This window comes from Chanodichthys erythropterus, chromosome 4 (genome assembly GCF_024489055.1).
Source record: "Chanodichthys erythropterus isolate Z2021 chromosome 4, ASM2448905v1, whole genome shotgun sequence".
In the NCBI taxonomy this organism is placed as follows: Eukaryota; Metazoa; Chordata; class Actinopteri; order Cypriniformes; family Xenocyprididae; genus Chanodichthys; species Chanodichthys erythropterus.
The window spans coordinates 33,931,814-33,955,118 of record NC_090224.1 but is presented as its reverse complement, the minus strand read 5'-3'; the positions used below and the strand labels follow the sequence as shown (position 1 = coordinate 33,955,118).

The 23,305-nt window shown below is 37.1% G+C and overlaps 1 protein-coding gene across 3 annotated transcripts in view; it reads right to left on the bottom strand.

Annotated features, from left to right (window-relative positions):
- suco (SUN domain containing ossification factor) overlaps nt 1-23,305 on the bottom strand; it is a 59,132-nt gene that overhangs the window by 30,389 nt on the left and 5,438 nt on the right. For all 3 annotated transcript variants that reach the window (XM_067384811.1, XM_067384812.1, XM_067384813.1), the window contains exons 2-4: nt 4,188-4,296; nt 2,330-2,455; nt 950-1,341 (exon numbers count right to left, since the gene is read on the bottom strand). In XM_067384811.1, coding sequence (XP_067240912.1) covers nt 950-1,341; nt 2,330-2,455; nt 4,188-4,296 — 627 coding nt within the window. The remainder of the gene's footprint in view (nt 1-949; nt 1,342-2,329; nt 2,456-4,187; nt 4,297-23,305) is intronic.

Genomic DNA, 23,305 nt, shown 5'->3' with positions numbered 1-23,305 from the left:
AGTATCTCATTTCACAGATAGTTTGTTTCTGTACTGTTTCCATATAAAAATGTCGATATCATGTAAAGTATTTTCTCTGGCTCTTGTTTTAAATTATTTTGTTCCATCATTATAGTTGTTGTTGTCCTCTGTTGACATTGTACAAGCAGAATGTGGTGGTTGGTCAGTGTTGTATTTGTCCTGCCCCTCCTCCACTGTGATTGGAAAGCTGGGTACAAAGTGACAGTGATGAGTGCATCATTTTACCCAAACATTCTTCAACTCTCGGCAACCAGTAAAATACGTCCAGCGCTCAAAGCTTCAATGTGAAATAGAAGAAAGCTGAGCACCATGATACGCTCCTGCCGTTTTAAAACATTAGTTCACTTCAGAATTTAAATTTCCAGATAATTTACCCAATATCATCCAAGATGTTTATGTTTTTCTTTCTTCAGCTGAAAAGAAATTCTGTTTTTTGAGGAAAACATTCCAGGTTTTTTCTCCATATAGTGAATTTCTCTGGGGTTTAATGGGTTGAAGGTCCAAATTGCAGTTTCAGTGCAGCTTCAAAGGGCTTTACACAATCCCAGATGAGGAGTAAGTGTCTTATAGAGCACATTTTATCCCCTTTGAAGCTGCACTGAAACTGCAATTTGGACCTTCAACCCATTGAACCCCAGTGAAGTCCACTATATGGAGAAAAATCCTGTAATGTTTTCCCTCAAAAAACACTTAAAGAAAGAAAGACAAACATCTTGGATGACATGGGGGTGAGTAAATTATCAGGAAATTTTAATTCTGAAGTGAACTAATCCTTTAAAAATGTGGCACTCCCATTGAAAACAATTGGGAAAGAAAAAACGCAAGCCTCTGACAAAAATGCTTTAGTGGACACGGGGGCTAAATGGTGAAATGAATGATAAGAAAAACCCAACCCTCTCCTCTCCCAAACTGCTGTGTCTGTGCTCACCTGGAGGGGCTCTCGGAGGAGGTGACTGAGGTAGGTGAGGCTGATTCTGGGCTCTTCTGGAGTTCAGCAGCAGGTGCAGAGGGGTCTTCGCCGGGTGGGTCAGTCTGTGAAGGGGTAAAAGCAGCGGAGGCATGGGCAGCCTGGTCCTCTGTTGCAGTGGCCTGTGGAGCTTCTGGTTCTGGCTGGAGCTGGGATAAAGGCGGTGCTGTTTGGGCCTGTGTAAGTGTTGGTGGTTGAGCTGACTGTTGTTGGTCTGGTTGTTCGGTGCTCTGGGGTTCTGGTTGCTGCTGCTGCTGTTGTTGCTGCTGTTGTTGCTGCTGTTGTTCTAGCTCAGGGAGAGCAGATTCAAGCTGAATCTGTGGCTCCTCCAACACTTCTTCCAAATTCACAGTCTACAAGGACAGAATGACAGATAAACAGGTGAACAATTAAGCAACAGAAGATGGCTGTGTTATTGAGAAAACATCATGACTATGATTTGGTCACAGACATGAGCTGAAGGATCATAGCAATAGAGGGCAACAGTTCTGGAATTAAACATCCCATTCATTTTCTCCATGAGGGAATTGATTTTTAAAGGGTTACTTCACCCAAAAGTGAAATTTCTGTTATTAATTACTCACGCTCATGTCGTTCCAAACTTGTAAGGCCTTCATTCATCTTCAGACCACATATTAAGATATTTTTGATGAAATCTGAGAGCTCTAGGCAGCAATTTAATTACCACTTTCAAGGCCCAGAAAGGTAGTAAAGACATTGTTAAAATGTATTCCACCTTAATTTTATGAAGAGAGAATACTTTTTGTGCGAAAAAAACAACTTTATTCAACAATTTTTCCTCTTCCCTGTCAGTATGTTATGCAGTTGGTGCAGTGAACGCACTGCAGAGCTTCCATGTTTATGTCCGAACATCAACTGTTTTAACAATGTCTTTAGTACCTTTCTGGACCTTGAAAGTGGAGGTTATATTGCCGTCTACGGAAGAGTCATATACCTCTCGGATTTTATCAAAAATATCTTAATTTTTGTTCCGAAGATGAACGAAGGTCTTATGGGTGTGGAACAACATGAGGGTGAGTAATTAATGATTCATTTTTGGGTGAATTAACCATTTAATGAAGTTTTTTTTTTTTTTTAATCCCTAAGGCAAAGATTAAATGGAAACCAAAAGTGGATAAGCACTGTACTTCATGATAACTCAACTCAAACATTTTTTTTTCTTTTGCATAAAAGCCATACACCTTTTAAGTCAACGAAAAAGTTAAATGAAACAAATTTTTGATTTTGTGAGTCCTATCCCTTGGGTCACATCCAAGGTTGGAGTTCACGTGAGATATGTAATAGAAGAAAACGGATTTGATGATTGGATTGCACGGTCACCTGTGTGTGCTTCTCTTCGTGTGGGGTGTCTTGTGAGTGCAATGAGGTTTCCTTTAGTGCAGCCGTCTCTGTCTCCAGGTCCACGCTGTACGATGACTGCGTGTGTGTCGCCCTTTCCTCTTCAACCTAAATGAGGAAAACAATGTTACATATGACTAAAACGTCTAAATAAAGACTAAGAAAAAGGTAACAAGGTCAGTTTCTCACAAACTATTCCATACCATCCTTCGTCCTTTTTGGAGTTTGACAGACCATTCTCATGTGTATTTTTTCATTTTGAACAACATGATAATTCGGTCAAAAATATGTTTGTGCTCAAAGGTATTTGGAAAGACATGAGGTTTAGTAAATGACATGATTGATGGATTGATGAGTGATTTTTTTTCCATTTCTTCAACCACAGGTAAGTTAGCAAAACTGGTTTTGTTTCTATGAATGTGAAAGAAACATTTTTTCAAATGGCAAACAACTATCATTCAAGTTTGGTGGGAGCAAAGAAAGAACACTCTTGTGACTGCGAGAGTGGGAAAATAAAAATGTGCTTAAGTGCAAACAGGGCAAGTTTACAGATACACGCTTTAGCTGAACATTGAATTGCTTCTTTAACTGTAATGACAGCATACTAACATCAGATAAAGTGGGCCTAATCAGTCAATCACTAAGAAATGTTGGACAACCAGATACCTCCACACCCCTATACAGCCTTAAATCTATAGGTTAGACAGAGGAGGGGGTCTTTGTTGGGCCCCTGTCGGTAAGTACCTTTATAGATTAGCCTGTTGAAAGACAATGTCAACAACAGTCTGCACTCTGAATGAGGAGCTATTGCACAACTTTAGGGAATATGACTTACATAACAGCCAATCAAACGCCCTTCTCTAGAGGTCAAATGTATGTGATCCCATTACACAATATAGAGTTAAAGGGGACCTATTATGTCACTTTTCACAAGATGGTGTCCCCAGAATGTGTCTGAAGTTTCAGCTCAAAATACTCCCCAGATCATTTATTATAGCTTGTCAAATTAGCCCCTATTTGAGTGTGAGCAAAAACACACCATTATTGTGTCCCTTTAAAATGCAAATATGCTGCTGCTCCCACCCGCTTTCCAGAAGAGGGCGGAGCTTTAAGAGGTTGTGCTTCGGTTGCTCAACAACAACAAAGCTGGAGAATCTCACGCAGCCAAAATGAGGATTGTCAGTAACGGTGTTCAGCCTTACATTGTTCAAACCGGAGTCGACACTGATGGAGAGACTCAGGAAGAAGTTAAAACTTCTAGAAAGAAACTGGACGTTTCTGAATGGTTAGTGGATAAATTTATGTAGTTGCTGTGGAGTTCATTCAACTCATCGACTAGCATTTGCCGTCATGTGTGTCTTTTGTGCAAATCCAGCATTGAATTGACCCTCTTATGTGAAGCAGTCCGGCGTAAAATGACGGCATGACAACAACACTTTACTACAACAACTCTTCCTCATCTCTAAAGCAGCCCAACATGGCCTCAACCCATTTTGTTTTGTGTTCTTGGGGGCAGGGTTTATGTAAATTTTAGTGTTCGTGATGTCACCAACCCGCAAAGAAGTTCGTTGTAGTCCTTAAAAAGTGATTTCTTTAAAAGAAAATATCTCCCTTTGCACTGAACTTTGAGCATCACAACTTTGCAGATGTTGTTTATACTCAAACAGCAACATTACACACTAAATAAAGTTTAAAAACAGTTAAATCATTATCAAGGACCTCTTTAAATCTCAATTGTGTGAAAGACGCACACTCTGACTTAATAGGAGATCGGTTAAACTGCTAGCAGGCTGCTGAGGTATTTAGTTGGTAACTGTGTAGAGTCATTGTTTTTTGTCACCTTTTTGTCAGCCCCTGGTTCCTCCGTTGTGTAACGGCTGTCATCCTGTGCAGGGAGTGCTGGGCCAGAGGAGATCTCTTCTGAACAATAAACATGATGACAAGAGTGCCTGCAACAAACAGAGACAAACATAAAATTCAGCGGAAATTAGTTGAGGAGTTGCATGAGCTGCATGTGACATAAAAACTCTTCATAATCTACTAAGGTCATAAGAGCTCATGATGACGAAAACATACATGATCTACCATCCGTAGCAATGAAGAAATTTGCAATTGGCTGGGATGAAAAATTACACCTTTTCCATTGTTTATTCTGATTAGAGTAAATCCTTTGGCAAGGTGAAAGTTATTCTGACTAAAGCCAATTACATCAGAGAGCGGTTTCACCCAAACATACCGGCATTTACCACTGAAAATGAACCAAACATGTTCAAATCATTTTCACAGGATTACAGTCTAGCGTTTCCTAATGCTGTACAAGCTTAGTTGAGAAATAGTGTCTGAATGGCATGAGTTATGATTTCAGTCAAGGCAATAGAGGTGAGGAATTTATGCTCAGATTAGTTGATATGCAAAACCGCACAACAAGTTAACAGGCTAAAGGGCTACAACCTATCACAGCGCTCACAAAGGAATAACACGCAAAAATCAAACCTGCAACACTCAATATGTCAGAGATTGTGCTAACTACCAGGTCTCTCATTTTGATTTCATTTTTTCTAGACAAAGTGGGATTATTTTTAACAAGGGTGAGCCTGAAAAAACTCAAGAACTCAATTAAATTTAAGTTGTTATACTCCACTGAACACATTTCTGCTTGGCTAACTATTACCTCACTCTTCACTAGGATGAGGAATTAACTGTATGAATGAAGCAGTTAATAATTAGACAGATTTTGTGTGTCATAACACAACCCAAGGCTGATTTTAAAGGCACATGTATGATTTCCATGATGTCGAAATCACGGGAGGAATACCTTAAAACAGAATTCACTGTATGAAACAAAATGCCATGAAATTTGGCAAATTACTAAACCACCAAAATGAATCTGGTTTTACTTGAAGAAATTATGACAAAAATATTACTATTATGTAGTAAAACATACCTCTCAGAGTAATAATAATAATAATTTCATAAATCATAAGGAACATCACACAATCAAATTTTTATCCACGTTTTAATTTATACAGTAAACTTGTGCAACCCTTTATTTTGTACTATGCATCTGCTCTCCAAAGAAAACTGTCAGATGACATTTTATGGAAAATGAACAACAGCTGGGGCTTGTCATTATCAGCACTCTTGTTTCAAATATTCACACAAAGTAACTTGAGAGCGTCACCTTGACTAGATTTAGGAGTAAGGAGAACCTGTTCACATGCAGGCTCATGTTAGCACTCTGTCAGCACCTCAGCCAGCATGATCCAACCCTCAATCAACATCGGACATTAACCAACTTTAAGTGATTCCTCTAATGTTGCTCTACTCTTTCTTGTTATCCAGCCTTTGTAATTAGGTGTTTACCTGAGGAAAGCATGTATGGGCAGGTCACAGCAGTGTAGACACACCCACTTTATTCACTTTAATGAAACAATGACATGTTTACAATAAGAAAAAACTTGCAAAGAGCAATAAATGACCTATTGTAAAAGGTTTATAAGATACACAAGGAAAATGAAGGATTTGTGAAGGGATTACACCCCATTATGTTGTCACTGATGCACATGGATCTGAGAGTTAATGATTAATGGGTCAAACCTTGAACATATACACACACATACACAAATGGATATAGTGTATATATAGGTGTTAGTTGGGAGATATTGCGCAACAATGTATGTTCTGTGTGTGTCTAATGACCAAAACGATAGTAGGAAGGACACCGTGTACATACAGGCAAACTAGGCAGTTGGATATGGCCAAGTGAGAAAAGGCAAAAGAAATCTAGACAGAGAGAGAGAAATAAAAACACATCAACATTGGAATTATCAATTTCAATTAAAGTACTTTTATTGGCATGATTGTATTACATACATTATTGCCAAAGCAATATTTGGACTTTATTAACATAAGCAAAACAAATTTGCGTGTAAATTGCTCATAAATACAAGTGGTTGACAGATATATCAGCCAATATTTTGCTTTTTTTATTTTTTAAATCAACATTTTCCAATAAGTGTCAGAAGTGGGACTTGTTTAGAATTTGTTTATGCTTGGCCACTATAATCTATGTTTGTTTATTTTTAATTTCTGTTCTGAATCAGAATACAGTTAAATTTAAAGTATATGTTGTGGAGTGAGGGAACTAAAATAGATGTTTATAGTGAATGTTTGTTTTATTTACCAGTATTTTACATTGTATCTAAATGTAATAATAAAAAGGTCTACACCTTAAAAAATATGGTAGTAAACCTTTATTCCAAACTTTATAGAAATCAAATATATTGGCAATACAGCAGCAATCAAATAAATAAATCAGTCACTGCTAATAAAATCATTCACAAAGTAAATGGCTGCATCGAATAGATTTATTAACAAATTACACAACTTTTAAGAATGGAAAAGGCAGTTTATACACATTAAATGATTGAGGTTTGTCAGAGTTCAGTCGATAAAGTTTAAAAGTCTGCTTTGAATGTGTTTTTGCTGAATTAAGGAATCAGAATATTGTTAGTGAACTGTGTAAATGTTAAACAAGTAACTTGATCAATGGCTGAGTCCATTCAAGAGGTGGCTGGGAACGTATGTACTTTCACATGTAGCCTAAAAGATTATAATGTGAAGGACTGGGGGCGGCACAGTCATGTTTTCCCTAGAGCAGCAGTTGAGTACATCCTGGATAGTGTACAGACCCAGTCATTATCTCCTAATAAACCAGTCAGGGTGATCAATCATGTGGACTGTATCTTTGTGATAATGACCAGCTAACTATACATTATCATGTTTGTAACAAGACTAGTAACATAATAATCAAATAAATAGACATTAAATATTGATTTTGAGTTGAAATTTAATTATGTGAGAAGCAAGCGAGTAAAGAGTGATGAGTTGCCCAAGACAATGATCAAAATACAGCTTAGCGGTCACTATACAGTACATAAACTGACCATTCAGAATGAAGTACTCCAGACAACCACATAAAAAAAATATTTTTCAAAAAGTCACACAGTATTCATAAAATGTAGACACACTTGACAAATAGCAAGAATTACATCTGTAGATGACATGAGCTAAACCATCAGATGTCATCAGCTGTAGCCTGTGTTTCACTAAAAGCCCAAACTCTAAAGCACAATGTGCAGCTTATTCTGTCTCTCCATGATCTTTTCCATTTTTTCTTATATGTGAAGATCTATTTTCAATGGCACGTTCCAACAGATTTGAATTATGGAAATAATTTCTGGCTTCATGTAAAAGTCACCACTGAATTAAGATCAGAGGAGAGGTGGAGCAGGAGGTAATAAACTCAAATGTAGGTCAAATGAAGAGATTCATCAGGGCAGCTTTCAGTCACAAATAACACCACATATAAATAAGATCAAAACATACTACTATTTTAAAACAACCATTTATATTCTTCAATATCAGTGTGGAGAAGATATTTATGCATACGTTTTGAATGCTATCCTAGTAGCCAAATTACTTTTCATTATACCCAAACAAAAACGGCAGCAAAAATCTTCTGACATGTCATGGCAAGAGAAAGAAGAAAAGATATATTCCGTTCCCAAAAAGGGGATGAGCTCTCAAAAATAGCAGCTCAAGCTTTTTACCCTGTCCAGGTTAAAATATTGTTTTCTGATGTTACATAATTGTTCAAGTCTCAAGTGATGGTGAGTGTTTTTGTTTGTTTATTATTAGTTCACTTCAGAATTAAAATTTCCTGATAATTTACTCATATCCCCATATCATCCAACATGTTCATGTCTTTCTTTCTTCAGTAGGGCTGGGCGATATATCGCATGCGATTGTCACGCGCATTTTGTCAGTAAAGCCGGTTCCCTGATTACCGCTAAATCACCATCACCTGCTTTCAAATGGAGCGGCATTTAATAGACAGAGCCGTAGTTCACTGACAAGCTACGCAATATCGCGTTCATTATCGAAGGCGATTCATCTGCGATATGAATGCGATATTGCGTGGCTTATCAGTGATCTATGGCTCTGTCTATTAAATAGATCACTGATAAGCCACGCAATATCGCGTTCAATATCGACGGCGATTCATATCGATATTGAACGCGATATTGCGTGGCTTATCAGTGAACTACGGCTCTGTCTATTAAATGCCGCTCCATTTGAAAGCAGGTGATGGCGATTTAGCGGTAATCAGGGAACCGGCTTTACTGACGAAATGCGCGTGACAAAAGCATTCGATATATCGCCCAGCCCTATTAGTGATGTATAAGTTAATTAATGGTCTGAGATGATGAGTGTGTAAATGAGTGTGTAAACCCCAAACAAAGAGTAGGATGGCTATGGGAGGAGGGGGGATTTTTCATACATAGATATTTTCGTTGTTGGGAAGTGACACAACACAGGAGGCTATGTGGCCCACAGACAGATCAGAGATACTGCTGCTCTTCCATTGGACAGGGAGCTTATGGGAACTCAGTGGGAGAACATCATATCCCATTTAGCTCTTATTTATGAGAGCACTTGCAGAGAAGCACAGCAGCAGGGATCGAGCAGACACATAAGAGCTGAGGCTGATGACAAAGGCAGGACTAGGAAACTGTTGTATTCAAAACACCCATTCTTATGCAAAAAGAAGAGGAGAGAAAAAAAAAAAGTTTGTTGGCTTACTTGTTGCACATTTTTTTTTACATCATACAAATATCACCTTGGTTACATCACAATGTCACCCTAGATATGGGAAATCTATATGGGTTTGTCTGAACCAGTTCATGGCTGTAGACATGCAGGAGAAGGTTGATATGTTGGGTTATGTCATAGTCACCCCACTTCACAAATAGTGTTCAACCATTTCAAGTAAGATGCTAAATCGTTGGAGAAATGCTCAGTCTGAGATGTCAATACAGTCAATATATCACTACCCAGCAGACACTGCTGACCCCCTTAGTAATAAGTACTACATGAAGGTTTGTCCACACATGTAAGTGACCCTGAAATCACAGGGTCAGGACAGAAACTAAGCGCCAGGATAGAAAACTAACTGGTGACGGGACACTACACAATAAATGGATGGCAATCAATTTCCCGGTGCTCCATTTGATGTGACAGATCGCTTCATTTTGTGGCAGTGTTTATTCTCCCAGACAGTCTGGATGAGTAGGTTTAGGGAAGCCAGGCGCCCAGCAAAATCCCCCAAACATTTCCTGTTAGCTTTAGCCCTATTATTTATGCCAGAGAAGACCAGGATCCACAACTGTACCACAATCCAAAACAATGATGCCATTAAACTTCACATCATCTACCATAGAACGTCAGGAATTGAGATTGAAAAGCAAGCTTGTAATGTTTATTAACTAAATTAATTTAAAAAAAAAAAGAAGAAGAAGATTCATGCTATAAATGCTAGTCTAAAATACTAAGTCTACAACTGACACTGAAACTGAAAACACCTGGACTAGTGTGAAGTGTACATAATTACTGATGGAGCTTAATGCAAATGCTGTGGTTGCTTTTTATGGTTGATGGAACTGGCACAATGTTTAACAATATTTACCAACGATAGAAGTGTGCATCCATCCATCTAGCATGGCTAGTAAATGAAATAACTTCCTTTTGTGATCTGACATGGCTTCAATATCACAGAATGTATATATTATTTTATAGTATTCTCATCTAGGCTATGTTGATTAGCATTGAATTATAAATATACTTATTTTTATGAAAATACCAGAGATATCTAGAAGAACACAGGTATACCATATATTGTCACAATTGTACATTTATTGTCTTCATGTTCATGTCAAAACGTTTGTATCGGTGTTTTATTTTGTTGCAGTGATATTTGGATGCATTTGTCCCTATAATGGATTTCCTGGAACGTCATGACTTCTATGGTCCTGTCCCAACAAATGGCACCCTAAACACTCATGGTGTTCTTACGAGTCTGCACTTTCATGACGTAATGCCATGTACTAACTAATGCTCACATCACCCTATTTTGCAAAACTTTGTATTTAGTAAAAATAGGAAAAATAATGTTTCTGTCTAAAGAAATTTAAAGTAAACACATGAAAATCCATACATTTTTCTCCAGTATACTGTAGTTCCCCCCTCCCCAATGGATGTATAAGGTTTCCTGACAAAAAAATAAGAAATTTCTGATCAGATTTTTATAATTTTTTTGTATAATAAAACCTTTGTAGTTATAGGCCCCCTGTATGTTAATAGGTCACCCAGCAGTTTTCTGTCAATATTTATTAATAATTATTATTGTATTACAATAATTATTATTGTATAATATTTATTCTTATGCTGTTTTGTATTCTATAATAATCATAATAATTATTATTAGTCAAAGGCCTATTGATATATAAAAGCAAACAGTTTTGCCAAATTGTGCAGCCCTACAAACAAGCACAACAAACCTAGTGTTCTTTATGATTTTTTGGATTGTTTTAAAAATCACATTTTAAAAATCACAATTTTTGTATTTTTTATGATTTTAAATCGTGCAGCCCTAACATCAATGTAATAAAGTTTTTTCTCCTGGCTAACTCAATTAGAAATCATTTGCACCTGAACAATTCTTGCACAACTGAGTAAACAGCTGGCATAGAGCACATGTGGTAAAATAAGTAAGGCAAATAAATGGAGTGGAAAATATCTTTTGGCTATTCAGGTGTGGCACCTCCGTACACAACCCTAAAAATCACAATGACGCATGAGGTGAAGAAAGGTTTGAGGGGATCTATATGAACCTACATGTTCAAGGGCAGACATTAAGTGAGTTTTTAATGAAATCCTGCATGCTCTCTGACAATCGTCTCAGTTCTCAGCAAGGGTGTGGGTGTGACTGGACGCTGCTGTAAACTGTGGCTAATGTCTGAACAGGGCTTTCTTTATAACGTTATGTCTCCAGGTCTAACTCTTTTGAATGGACCTAAAATTAGGCAACAACCGACAGTCTCAAGACAAATCTTGTGATGTTGGTCTAATACGCCTGGGGTGCTTTAATCCAGCAGAGTTCGATGGAACTTCCAACCATAGTTTAGTTAGAAAGACTGTCTGTTGTTGCCTAATTTTTATTTATTTTTTTTATTTTTTTCAGTTATCCCTCCAGCATGAGGAAGATCCATTTAGATCCGCTCTGACGGACAACAAAAAACCTGAAACTTTCTAACTCTTCCATCCAGATAGTGGTATTCCCTGTTTTTACTGTTATTTTTATTTCTTATGCATTCCATTTTTATTATATATTTAGTTCTTCTTTATGTAAAGCACTTTGAATTACCAATGTGTATGAAATGTGCTATACAAATAAAATTAACTTGCCTTGCCATAGTGGTCCAACTATACTTTTGGGAAATGATTAATTGATTAGAGGATTAATTCACTTTAAAATGAAAATTATCCCAAGCTTTACTCACGCTCAAGCCATCTATAGGTGTATTTTTGATGAACACAATCGGAGTTATATTAATAAATATCCTGACACATTCTAGCTTTATAATGGCACTGAATGGGACCAACGAATATGAATCTCAAGAAAGTGCATCCATCCATCATAAACATACTCCACATGGCTCCGAGGGGTTAATAAAGGCCTTCTGAAGAAAAGCAATGGAAAAAAAAAGAAAAAAGAAAAAAATCTATATTTAAAAAGTTATAAAGTAAAACATCTAGCCTCTGGCAGACCGCCTTCTGTATTCAACCTATGAAAAAAGAGTAACCCCCCAGAGCTGTGTGTGGAGTACGTTTATGATGGATGGATGCTTTTCCTTGAGCTTCATACTCGTTGGTCACGTTCACTGCCATTATAAAGCTTGAATGCGCCAGGTTATTTATTAAAAGATCTCCGATTGTGTTCATCAGAAAGAATGGCTTAAGGGTGAGTAAATCTTAATTATCTTTTTAAAGTGAACTAATCCTTTAAGTGAATCTTGGCTGAAAAGTGGCATGGAGAATCCAAAAGTGTTTTAAAGAGAAATTTTAAACAAATATTTATCAATAACCTATATGATATGAATGCATATTGGTTTCCACATATCGGTCAAAACACATTTATGACTGGTGACATCACCTGTTCACATCACCAGGAGAGTTTCAAAGGTTATTTTTCATGCAAACTGTATACAAACAGATGCTTGCTTCATTAATGGGCAAAACTCTTCAGGAAGATAAATCTAGATCTGTTTGTTTTGCATTCGTTGAGTGGACTTTGACTTGCCTATGTGGCACTGGAACGGAGCATCTGGCACATTAAATAGGAAAAAAGAAAAAGTTTAAACAGCATCTGCTTCACAGAGTGAACAAACGGTGACTAGACACTAAAATGTCACTACAAATGCTAATTCATGCAGCGTGCTCTGCTACATAAACTCGGTCCAGAATAAAAAGAGGACCAGAAAAAGAAAAAAAACCTCTGGCAGGAAGAATCAGCAGGATAGTAACAGGAACGTGATGGTAAACCACAGCCAGAGATTTTTCATTTAAACAGTACAAACACAGTCTCTTTTAAATGAGGGGGATGGTCTAAACAATGCTAAATGATGAACTGATAAATAATATATGAACTGCAGGGAGGGAAATCAGAGACTCAACAGATTCAGATGTGCACAGAGCGACGTGGCTGGGGGAGGAACAGAAGAACAGGATTGTAGGGCACAAAGCCAGAGTTCTCTCAAAAAGTAGGCCAATGCTGTGGCTAGACAAAAACATTCTGCCACAGAGCAAATGTCAGAGCGGAAGATGCCTGAGCCCTCTTGAGCTGACAGGGCTTGAAATGAAGTCAATGAAAAACTTTTAAATTAAATCCCATGCATTATAACATAATCTCTCAACTTCTCATTCAACACCACAGAAAGAAGCTGAATGAAGCCGTACTTTAGTGAAGTCATGAGTCAAGCTATCAATCCACAAACATTAGTGCTATGTAATGCATCTGCTGCTATTTAAATCCCAGAGGGTTCGGAGCCTCGTGTTTGAGGTTATGATAACGTCTGACACGCTGTTTGATGTATATGTTGGAATCAATAAAGGACAATAACACATATGATACTGATATATTGTGCGTCCATAGAGTAGACAAAGGAAGAAGTCGAATTGCATACTGAATATAACCAGACATACTCAACCCTGGTTATTAGTTACCAGTTGCGTTTGCATATAACAAACACCTGTCGTGTGAGATTGCAAGGATTGTGGGAGTCTGAGGTTGCCGTTCATTAAATTGAGAAGCGCATTTAGTGAAATGAGGCTGAAGCTTCTAGAGGCCAGAGTGAATCACAAGTTTTAGCTGTTCATGCAGCTAATGCGATCTGAAAGTGGCAGCGGACACGTCACGCAGAGCGCAGGCTTATTCAGGCCCAGATAAAAAGCACTGGATCTCATCACGCTTTTACAGACACTGCAGCATCACGTCTTCCACTCACGTGACAAGAACAACTCACAACAAAGAAATGTTTTACAAATCAAAATCTGCTTAGCCCAACTTAAAAAAAAATGAGGATATTAGAGGTGATAACAGATGGATGCTTTAGTAGCTTACTCCAGAACGCTGAAGCCATGGATTGAAATGCAATGCCTGACTTCCTCAACAGGCAATGCTCAGGGCAGCTGAGTCAGCACAGCAGAAACAGTCAACAATGATTATCAGTCTCCTAAAAGAGATTGGGCAGGGTTGCAGTGCAGCCTATAGGCTTATACGTTTGTATGCTAACCTTGTTTTCTAAGAGATGAAGCCTTAGTTGATGCCATAAGTATGGTGTGACAACAGCAGGAGCACAGTATCCAAATCCCATCTCCAAACAAGATTCAAAATAAGCCCATCAACAATGGCATGACAATGACAAAGAAACCTGACCATCGTGCCTTTTTACCTCTACCTGTTTTGGTGAAGAGTTATTCTGACCCTTGTTTGCTTATCGAAAAAAAAAAAAAAAAAATTCACATTCACAATGAAAGAAAAGCACTTCTGGAACTGCGAATATTTGTTATAACAGAAGACAATCCATCACCGATGTCATTTAATCTTTTTGTCCTGCCACATCCCTAATCAGCACACAGGATCTGCGTTTTAAGGATGGAGGAAACTCAACACTACAGCTCAACGTGTTGACATTAGACTTACTATAGGCATACAGGCCATACAAATGCGAGCATGTGATCAGAATATTTGGCCCTGTCCGAAATAGCACACTTCAAATTACACTTGGGGTCTCACAAGTGTTTAGGATATCATTTGGGACACAGCCTATTATGATGCATATTTGACCACATAACTATTGAATATGTTTTATAAATTGTATAAATAAAAGAGGTTAGAGTACAACTTGTTTATTTTTAGATGTACATTCAGTATATTCAGTTTATCATCATCATATTCTTTTACAAAGTTCCTTTTACAGTCAGTATGCAGCAAGAAAATGTGTGCTCTTAAAAGAGAATGCACTATTTATAACAGCGCATTCACATCAGAGTTGGTTTTAACCAAACCAAACCAAACCTGTCAAGTGTAGGATGCTTGTTTCCACAATGAAATAAAAATAAAAAAGGTAATTGCAACTTCTCACAATTCTGACTTTTTTTCCTCAGAATTGCGTGAAATAAACTTGCAATTGCAAGAAAGAATCAGAATTGCGAGTTTACATCACGATTCTGACTCAACTCGGAATTGTGTTTGTATCTCACAATTCTGACTTTTTTCTTAGAATTGTGAGATATAAACTCGCAGTTGCGTGTTATAATGTCCAGTTGCGAGGGAAAAAAGACTGACGTTTCTCAGAATTTTGCAGGACGAAACAATGTGTGAGTTGCCCGCTACTGCTAACAGCTCTGCAAACCAACATAGAGGCATTAAACATTTAGATCACTTAGAGATTGAACATGCATTCTCTAACGGACGCACAACGCTAACCACTCACTGACTTTTTATGTCCTTTCAGCAAATCTATAGGTGTATGTAATGTAAACATATGCGTTTAACCTTTCAACAATCAGACTGGACATTATGGGCTGGTTTTTCTGCTTTCTTTGCATTTAGTACAAAATGTCCTAGAACACAATCTGAGCAGGGGGTGGAGAATGTCTGTATGTGTAGGATAGAAAGAAACAATGTGCCCTGTGCTTGAAGAAGTGGGGGATGTGCTAATGGAAGACTGCCACAATCACCGTAAACCTAGAAGAAGCCAAACTAGACTACTACATTTGATGTGATCAAGACTAGAGCGGACATAAGCTCAGTCCATTCATGTGTCACTGTGTATGTGTCATTTATTTTACATATACTATTTGGTTTGCCAGAACTTTTTGTTGTTGTTTTGTCACATAGAGCACTTTAAATCTGCAAAATATCACTACTCAAACTCAGAGACTGTCATTGAGCTCTCTCGAATCTGAAAAACTAAACCAAAACTTGTTGTATTGCTTCTGCTTACCAAAATACCCTTTTCTATTCTCTCTTCCCATCGTTTAATTACAGAGCAGGTGTGGGGTATTTATTCAGAGATGAGAAGGAAAACATTGGTATTAAAGTTGACATGGCTCCAGGGATGATTTGGGGACAGCATCTGCCTGGCTTGGTCCAACCGATTGTTTCCCAAGCGACAAGTTCAGACGTTCCCCTACGCTTGACAGGATCTAATATAACTGCTTACACAGGCAGAGAGAAAGAAAAGAGAGATACAAAGACAGAGAGAGAAGCAACAATAATGGGCTGACTGGCTCTGAAACTGAGAAACCAAATGAGTAAAGGCAAAATAAAAGACAGCCAGTCTCAGTGCCAGCAAAATGTGTTTGTCCACGTCCTTGAAAAACCACCATTTAATTAAGCATAACCCAATTTTCCTTCCCAGCCTCTCGAGCCAAACATTTCGAACACATTAATTCAGTGCCTCATTCGATACAGGATTCTTCAACAATTAAGAGTGTTTGTCCTGACATTCTTCACCAGTGAATCAATATGTCATTCATAAATTTTACACAATGAAAAGGGTATTTTGCTAAAAAAACAAAAAACAAAAACAAAACAAGCTAGTCCAAATAATTCAGGATTATTCTGTGTCAAATCAACCAAATTTCATAAATGTCACCAGTTCAAATTTTGGATTTTGTTAAAAGGTGCCCTAGATTCAAAAATTGAATTTACCTTGGCATAGATGAATAACAAGAGTTCAGTACATGGAAATGACATGCACTGAGTCCATTGTTTCCTCCTTCTTATATAAATCTCATTTGTTTAAAAGACCTCTGAAAAACAGGCGAGTCTCAACATAACACCGACTGTTACGTAACAGTTGGGATCATTAATATGTACGCCCCCAATATTTGCATATGCCAGCTCATGTTCAAGGCATTACACAAGGGCAGCCAGTATTAACGTCTGGATCTGTGCACAGCTGAATCATCAGACTAGGTAAGCAAGCAAGAACAATAGCGAAAAATGGCAGATGGAGCAATAATAACTGACATGATCCATGATTACATGATATTTTTTGTGATATTTGTAAATTGTCTTTCTAAATGTTTCGTTAGCATGTTGCTAATGTACTGTTAAATGTGGTTAAAGTTACCATCGTTTCTTACTGTATTCACAGAGACAAGACTGTCGTTATTTTCATTTTTAAACACTTGCAGTCTGTATAATTCATAAACACAACTTCATTCTTTATAAATCTCTCCAACAGTGTAGCATTAGCCGTTAGCCATGGAGCACCATCAAACTCATTCAGAATCAAATGTAAACATCCAAATAAATACTGTACTCACATGATCCGAAGCACGCATGCAGTATGCATGATGAACATTTTGTGAAGATCCATTTTGAGGGTTATATTAGCTGTGTGAACTTTGTTTATGCTGTTTAAGGCAAGCGCGAGCTCCGTGGGCGGGGAGCGTGAGCATTTAAAGGGGCCGCAGCCTGAATCGGCGCATAGTTAATGATGCCCCAAAATAGGCAGTTAAAAAAATTAATTAAAAAAAAAAATCTATGGGGTATTTTGAGCTGAAACTTCACAGACACATTCAGGGGAAACCTTAGACTTATATTACATCTTGTGAAAGAACGTTCTAGGCCACATTTAATATATTTTTCTGACGAAAGATTTGCATGCCCATAACTCAAGAAGTATTGAAGATATCTTAATATCCTTTTAGAATTTGTTTTGTTTCAAACTTTTCTTTTGGTATCCATATCTATAAGGCCCTATATGGTTTAAATCACAGAGATATTTGGATCTCAATATGGCTCTAAGTGTAAATTGGTAAATTGCAAATATACATCCATGACATTTAATATTTTGTATATTCTTCTTTATTTATTCATTTCTTTCACCAAAAAATCAAAATCAAACTTCTGCTTAAAAACCAAGGCACAAAAAAGACAAGGAAGTGAGATTCAATAAGCGGAATATAGTGTGCATGCCTGCAGGAGGTAATATGCCATGTTTACCAACAGCAGGGTTGTTTTACTCAGGAATATTAAGTAATTATGTACCACAAAACTTCACCACAACACTGGTGAAATGTTGGATGCCTTTTTTTTGAGACCCACCAAATGAAGCCATTTGTAGAACCGATAACAGAACCAGAGTAGAAAAGGGTGAATATATCATTCAAAAATATTGGGCACACAGATTATTGATCCATCTCTAGCTATAAGATCATGTCAATGGCAATTTAGGCTTAAAAGTTCATAAAACAAATTCCACTGTTTAAATAAGTGATGTGCTGAATCAATATACAGTTTATGTTGTCACAATTAATTATAAATGGTTCCTTCATCATTAAGCAAGCAGAACCTATGGCACAGCTCAAACAGGAAGCTGGTGTGCAGGGGGGAATACCTCTTGACTGCTGCAAGCTATATAGATTCACATTACATGCTGTGACACTGCACTTTTCTCTTGAAATTCTTCAAGAATCAGAAAACGTTGTTCCTGTGAAAATACCAGACAAGCGAGACAAAAAGGACAAAGATAAGAAATCCAAATCTTTTTTTCTTCAAAAACATAGCCTCCGACACAGTACAAGATCTTTGGCCTTGCATACCTCCCAAACTCACCAACCCCCAGTCACTCACTATATCAGCCTGAGGCATGTTCAGAGTCATTCTTCCTCCCCCCCGAGTCAGACTGTCAGCACACAGATATTTCTTACCCATCCACATGCTAAAAAAAGTTAGGCTTATATGACAACTAGGCCCAAAAGACAAGACCACCATTACAGTCCTCATGGGATGGACTTATGTAAGAGGCAGCACAAATGGCTTTTTAACTTGTACATGTATATATATCCCCCCACACTGCAAGCATGACTGCTCGGTTGTCTGTGCATGAGGAAATGAGGCCCCTCGTGGAGCGAACTCTACTGCACGCTCCTAAAACATCCTTACAGTACTGTATTAGTGTATAGATTTACACTAAAGAAGAGACTCGAGCCAGAATTTCACAGAGACTTTGGGTTGGACTCTTTTGACCAATGAGCACTATTGTCTTTTTAGAGCCGCTTTACAGCTGAAGATGAATGTTTCATAATAGAATAACTTTAATGTCGTTATCTTCCTGTTTATTAACATGAAGCTCTTTTGAAATCTGTATACTGACGCTGGGTCATTCCTGGGATTCGGTAATATTTCAGTCCCACAGATATTTTAAAGTGGTGATTCACCAAAATGAATTGTTAAAAGCTTTTCACAATACTTTGGTATGTCCATTATAATGAATACAAATAATTATTGCATTTTAATCATTTTTATCATAAAATAAATATACGGACTATTCCCCTACACTGCAAAGAGCAGCAGTGGCCATTTTGAGCCAAAATTGTGAACATTTTTTGCTTCATTTATGAATAATTTTAATAATATTAATAAAAAATTGTCATGATTTCAGTAAAGATATATCTAACAAAATCATGACAACTCATAATTTCATTAAAAATAGAATATTTGACGTAATGTGTGCACTTAAATTTTGACAAGCATCAGATGTCAGAAATGGCAGCCACGTCAGCAGCAGAAAGACTATGTTTTGCATGCAGATCTGTTGACCCAGAAAAAAAAAAAAAGGCACAATATGAGACAAAATTTCAAAAATATAAAATTGAAGGCAATGTCTCCCCTTCAAAGTCTCTCAGTCACACTATTCTCAACTATTCTTATGGGGAAAAAAATAGGGAAGACAATTAAAAATGAAGGCATTTCTTGCTGATTACTAACACAATAAAATTGTGGTTTTAGTTAAACACCTAAATTGAAAATATTTTACACAAAAATAAAGAGACCGGAGAAACAATTTGTTTATTTTTTTATCTTCAGTCCCATAAAAATGTGAAAATGATCATAAATGTTACATTTGTGGTTATTATATTGTTATGAGGGACACAGGAGCAGTAGGTACAGTAGATGTTTGTTTTATAGCAAGTTTTGCATAAAATCCTTTTTAAACTAATTCCATTTTGTCCGTTACGGGGTTGAGAATAAAAGATGTTTCAATCTGAAAATAATAAAAAGTCTTTAATGCCTGAGGTGGAAAAATATGATTTGTTGGAGGTTTGATATGTGCCTAATGATGTGGGGTATTTAAAAAAATAATTATATGTAGTTTAAACAATACAAAATCAAAGTTGAAATATTACAGAATCCCATGACCCATATATGAATAACTATTAATGACTTCACATAATATACATAATCATGGCATTCTGCACTCACAAATTTGTGAGAATAATGATTCAATGAAACAAATAATGATTCACTACCAACTTTCTTACAAAAAAGTATACAAAAATAGGCTACTGAGAGGTCTATAATCTGGATCTATAAAGCTTTATTGTGTTTAAAATGTTTTTGAGGATGGCACAGTAATGGAATGTTATGTGGAAAGCGCTTATATGAAAATGATTTGGGCGTGTTTTTTGCAGACGCCCATTTTGAATACTAAGCCCTGTCCTATAATTTGTCCTTTTTCTATAATCCATTACACTCGGATGGACGTCACAACAATATAAAAGAAAGGATCTGATGCCATTCCGTTTCATCGCAGCTTTCCAGGGGATTTTTGTGTTGACTTTCTTGTTGACTTCTTTAAATCAGTAGAATCACTTGAACTAAAAACTCAATACTAAGATGTATTAACTGTTACAACATGCAGTGCTGTGGTTCTTGAGTGAACAAACTCTGTCTTCAGGGTACATAATAGGAACCGGTTGGGTGAGAAACAAATAATTCTACTTTAAAACATCCATCCATACACAATAAAAGCAAATATTTGATATGCATGGATCAGTGACTTCACATCCTACCTATACTCTACGATTATACAATGTTACTCGCACTAAATCAATGAAGCTACTGCTCTATACAATAGCAGACACAAGAACATGACAGACCAGCAAACAAAGCACAGGGGCTGGCAGACTGGCTGCCTTCCTAATTCAATCTTCTTATCTAATACTCTATTACATAACGTCATCGCTTACTACTCAGGGCTCAGGCTGAAAGAATTATCCCTCTAAATAATTACCAGCCTCCTGCTGCTATATGTGCCAAGCGAATCCAGCTGCAACAATGAGAAACTATCTAAAAGGTATGAAAAAGACTCACATAAGCTGCAAAATGAACATTATTATGGAGGACATGCATGGCACTTTGAGAATGATATCATCACACCATCTGTGATTAGATTTGTATCTCTCAGTGTAAAGCTGCCTTTCCTTTTTCTACATTTCCTGCATCATGCAGAGCGGCTAAAGCAGGGGTGTCAAACATAAAAGGCTAAACATCACCTTATGCAGGTTTACTTTAGTGTACTCATGCAGATGTATAATTATTAGAATATTATGGCAACATCGTAGGGATGCATTAAAGGGAAAAATTAAAATTATCTTATGATTTACTCACTCACAAGCCATCCTAGGTGTATATAAATATCTTCTCTCAGACAAACACAATCCGGAGATTTATTTAAAAATATCCTGGCTCTTCCAAGCTTTATAATAGTAGTGAATGGAGGCCTGTTTTAAAGCCCCTCAAAAAAATGCATCCATCCAGCATAAATATAATCCATACGGCTCCGGGGGGTTAATAAAGTCCTTCTGAAGCGAAGCGATGGGTTTTTCTAAGAAAAATATATTTAAAACTTTAGAAACTACAATAACTAGCTTCTGCCAGATGACCAGATGCATGTTTTTGGGTGAATTCTCTTTAATATTAAATATTATGACCATATTATGACCAAAATATTACGACCATTCAGTGTAAATTGTAACAACAAAAGGTAAAAGTAAAAATAGAAGAAATGAGCATGCGAATAAATAAGAGTGCCGAGGGGATGACACATTTTTGTAGGCCAAAAACTTGAAATAAATGGACGTTTTTGCACCTCCGGTCCCAATGTCCCAAAGTCAAAGGGTTAATTTGAATGGGTTTTTGGTTAAATATCAGAATAAATTTGGTTAGTTACTAAATGGGACTGAAGAGGATGTTGAGGGCATTAAATGTCATCACGCCAAACAGGAAAACTCTACAAACTAGTCTGGTTTTACAGCCTCATTGGATTTATAACCTCGCTATTGTTAACTTCTAACTCAAATTTCCAAGAAAATGTTTTTGAAATAAACTAAAGACTGAAAGAGTTGTCAAGCTTAGTGATGGTGAAGTCATGTGACCATGACGTGGTTCGTTTATAACCTACATTTAGCTTTTTACTTCAGCTTATTTTTTACAATAACCCAAAAGTTATTGGAAAAAAAACTATTGGATTGGTGTCAAGGGAACCAGGATGCTGCTACTTCCAGGTTGAGCTACAAAAATACGACATCACTGCAGCACTCAGTACAGCCAAGTTGAGCCAACACATAGGGCAAGTTGAAATGTCATTCCACACTTACATGCTGTGAAGTGTGAACAACTGTTCGCTATAGAGGAAAGGCTGACATGCCACATAACGACATTCCCATGTTTTAAGCAGCAGTTGAATGATAAATTGAGGGATGCTCCGGTCAGGATTTTTGCAGCTGATACAGTTTTTTTATCATTTTTTTTAATCATATACAAGTAATAATTAAGCTCTCTGTTAAATGTCAGATTAATGTTTTTATCCACAGATTTATTTATTAATGCTACTGATTTTGATTGAGAATCAAATAAATAAGCACAACTATTAATTTCAAAATTAACATTTTAATAGGCCTTTAAAAAACAGGGTTTATGCAAAACACTATCCACATTAGGATACTCAGGCTAAAGAGCCTGCGAGACTTAATTTCAAGCTGAACATAATTACAACCCATAAGGTGTAATTAAACATTGTCCAATATGTGACTGAGGACAAAAACAAATAGAAACACTGCAACTCATTAATGAACAAAATGTGTAGTCTGATACAGAAATGATCAGGAGTATTATTCAGCCTTGAGTCCATCCTTCCTACGTCCTACTTAAGTAGGTAAGGCAGGATTCCCTTTATAAATTTGAGCTTTTCTGCATTAGAGTCTACTCCTCTTTTCATTCAAAACATATACCCGGTGTGTGTGTTGAAAGCCAAACCTGTCGAATGAGCACTAGTTCACTGCGTAATCCACATGAGCAGTTTCAAATCACTTAAATCGCATGGCTTAAAAACACATTGTTTCTTGAGACCGTGTAATAACTTCACACCGGTGATGACATGACCGCAGTGCTAAAGTCTGACGTCATCATGAGATCTGTCTATTTTAGTGACTCCCGATTGAGACGTAAAATGTGATCATCGGCCAATAACGATCTGCGTCCGATCAGTCTGTATACATCATTTATACGGCATTTCGTCTAGATGGAGCCGGCATTTTGGGGAGTCTGAATCCGGGTTCCAGAGTGGATGAATCTGAAAACGACACCCTTGCATTATCATGTGTACAGTCAATCCGTATATTTTGTGAAACGATAATGTCATCACTCCACATCTTAACCCTAGTCAGACACTGCTACGTCATCTTCGTCTTCTTGTT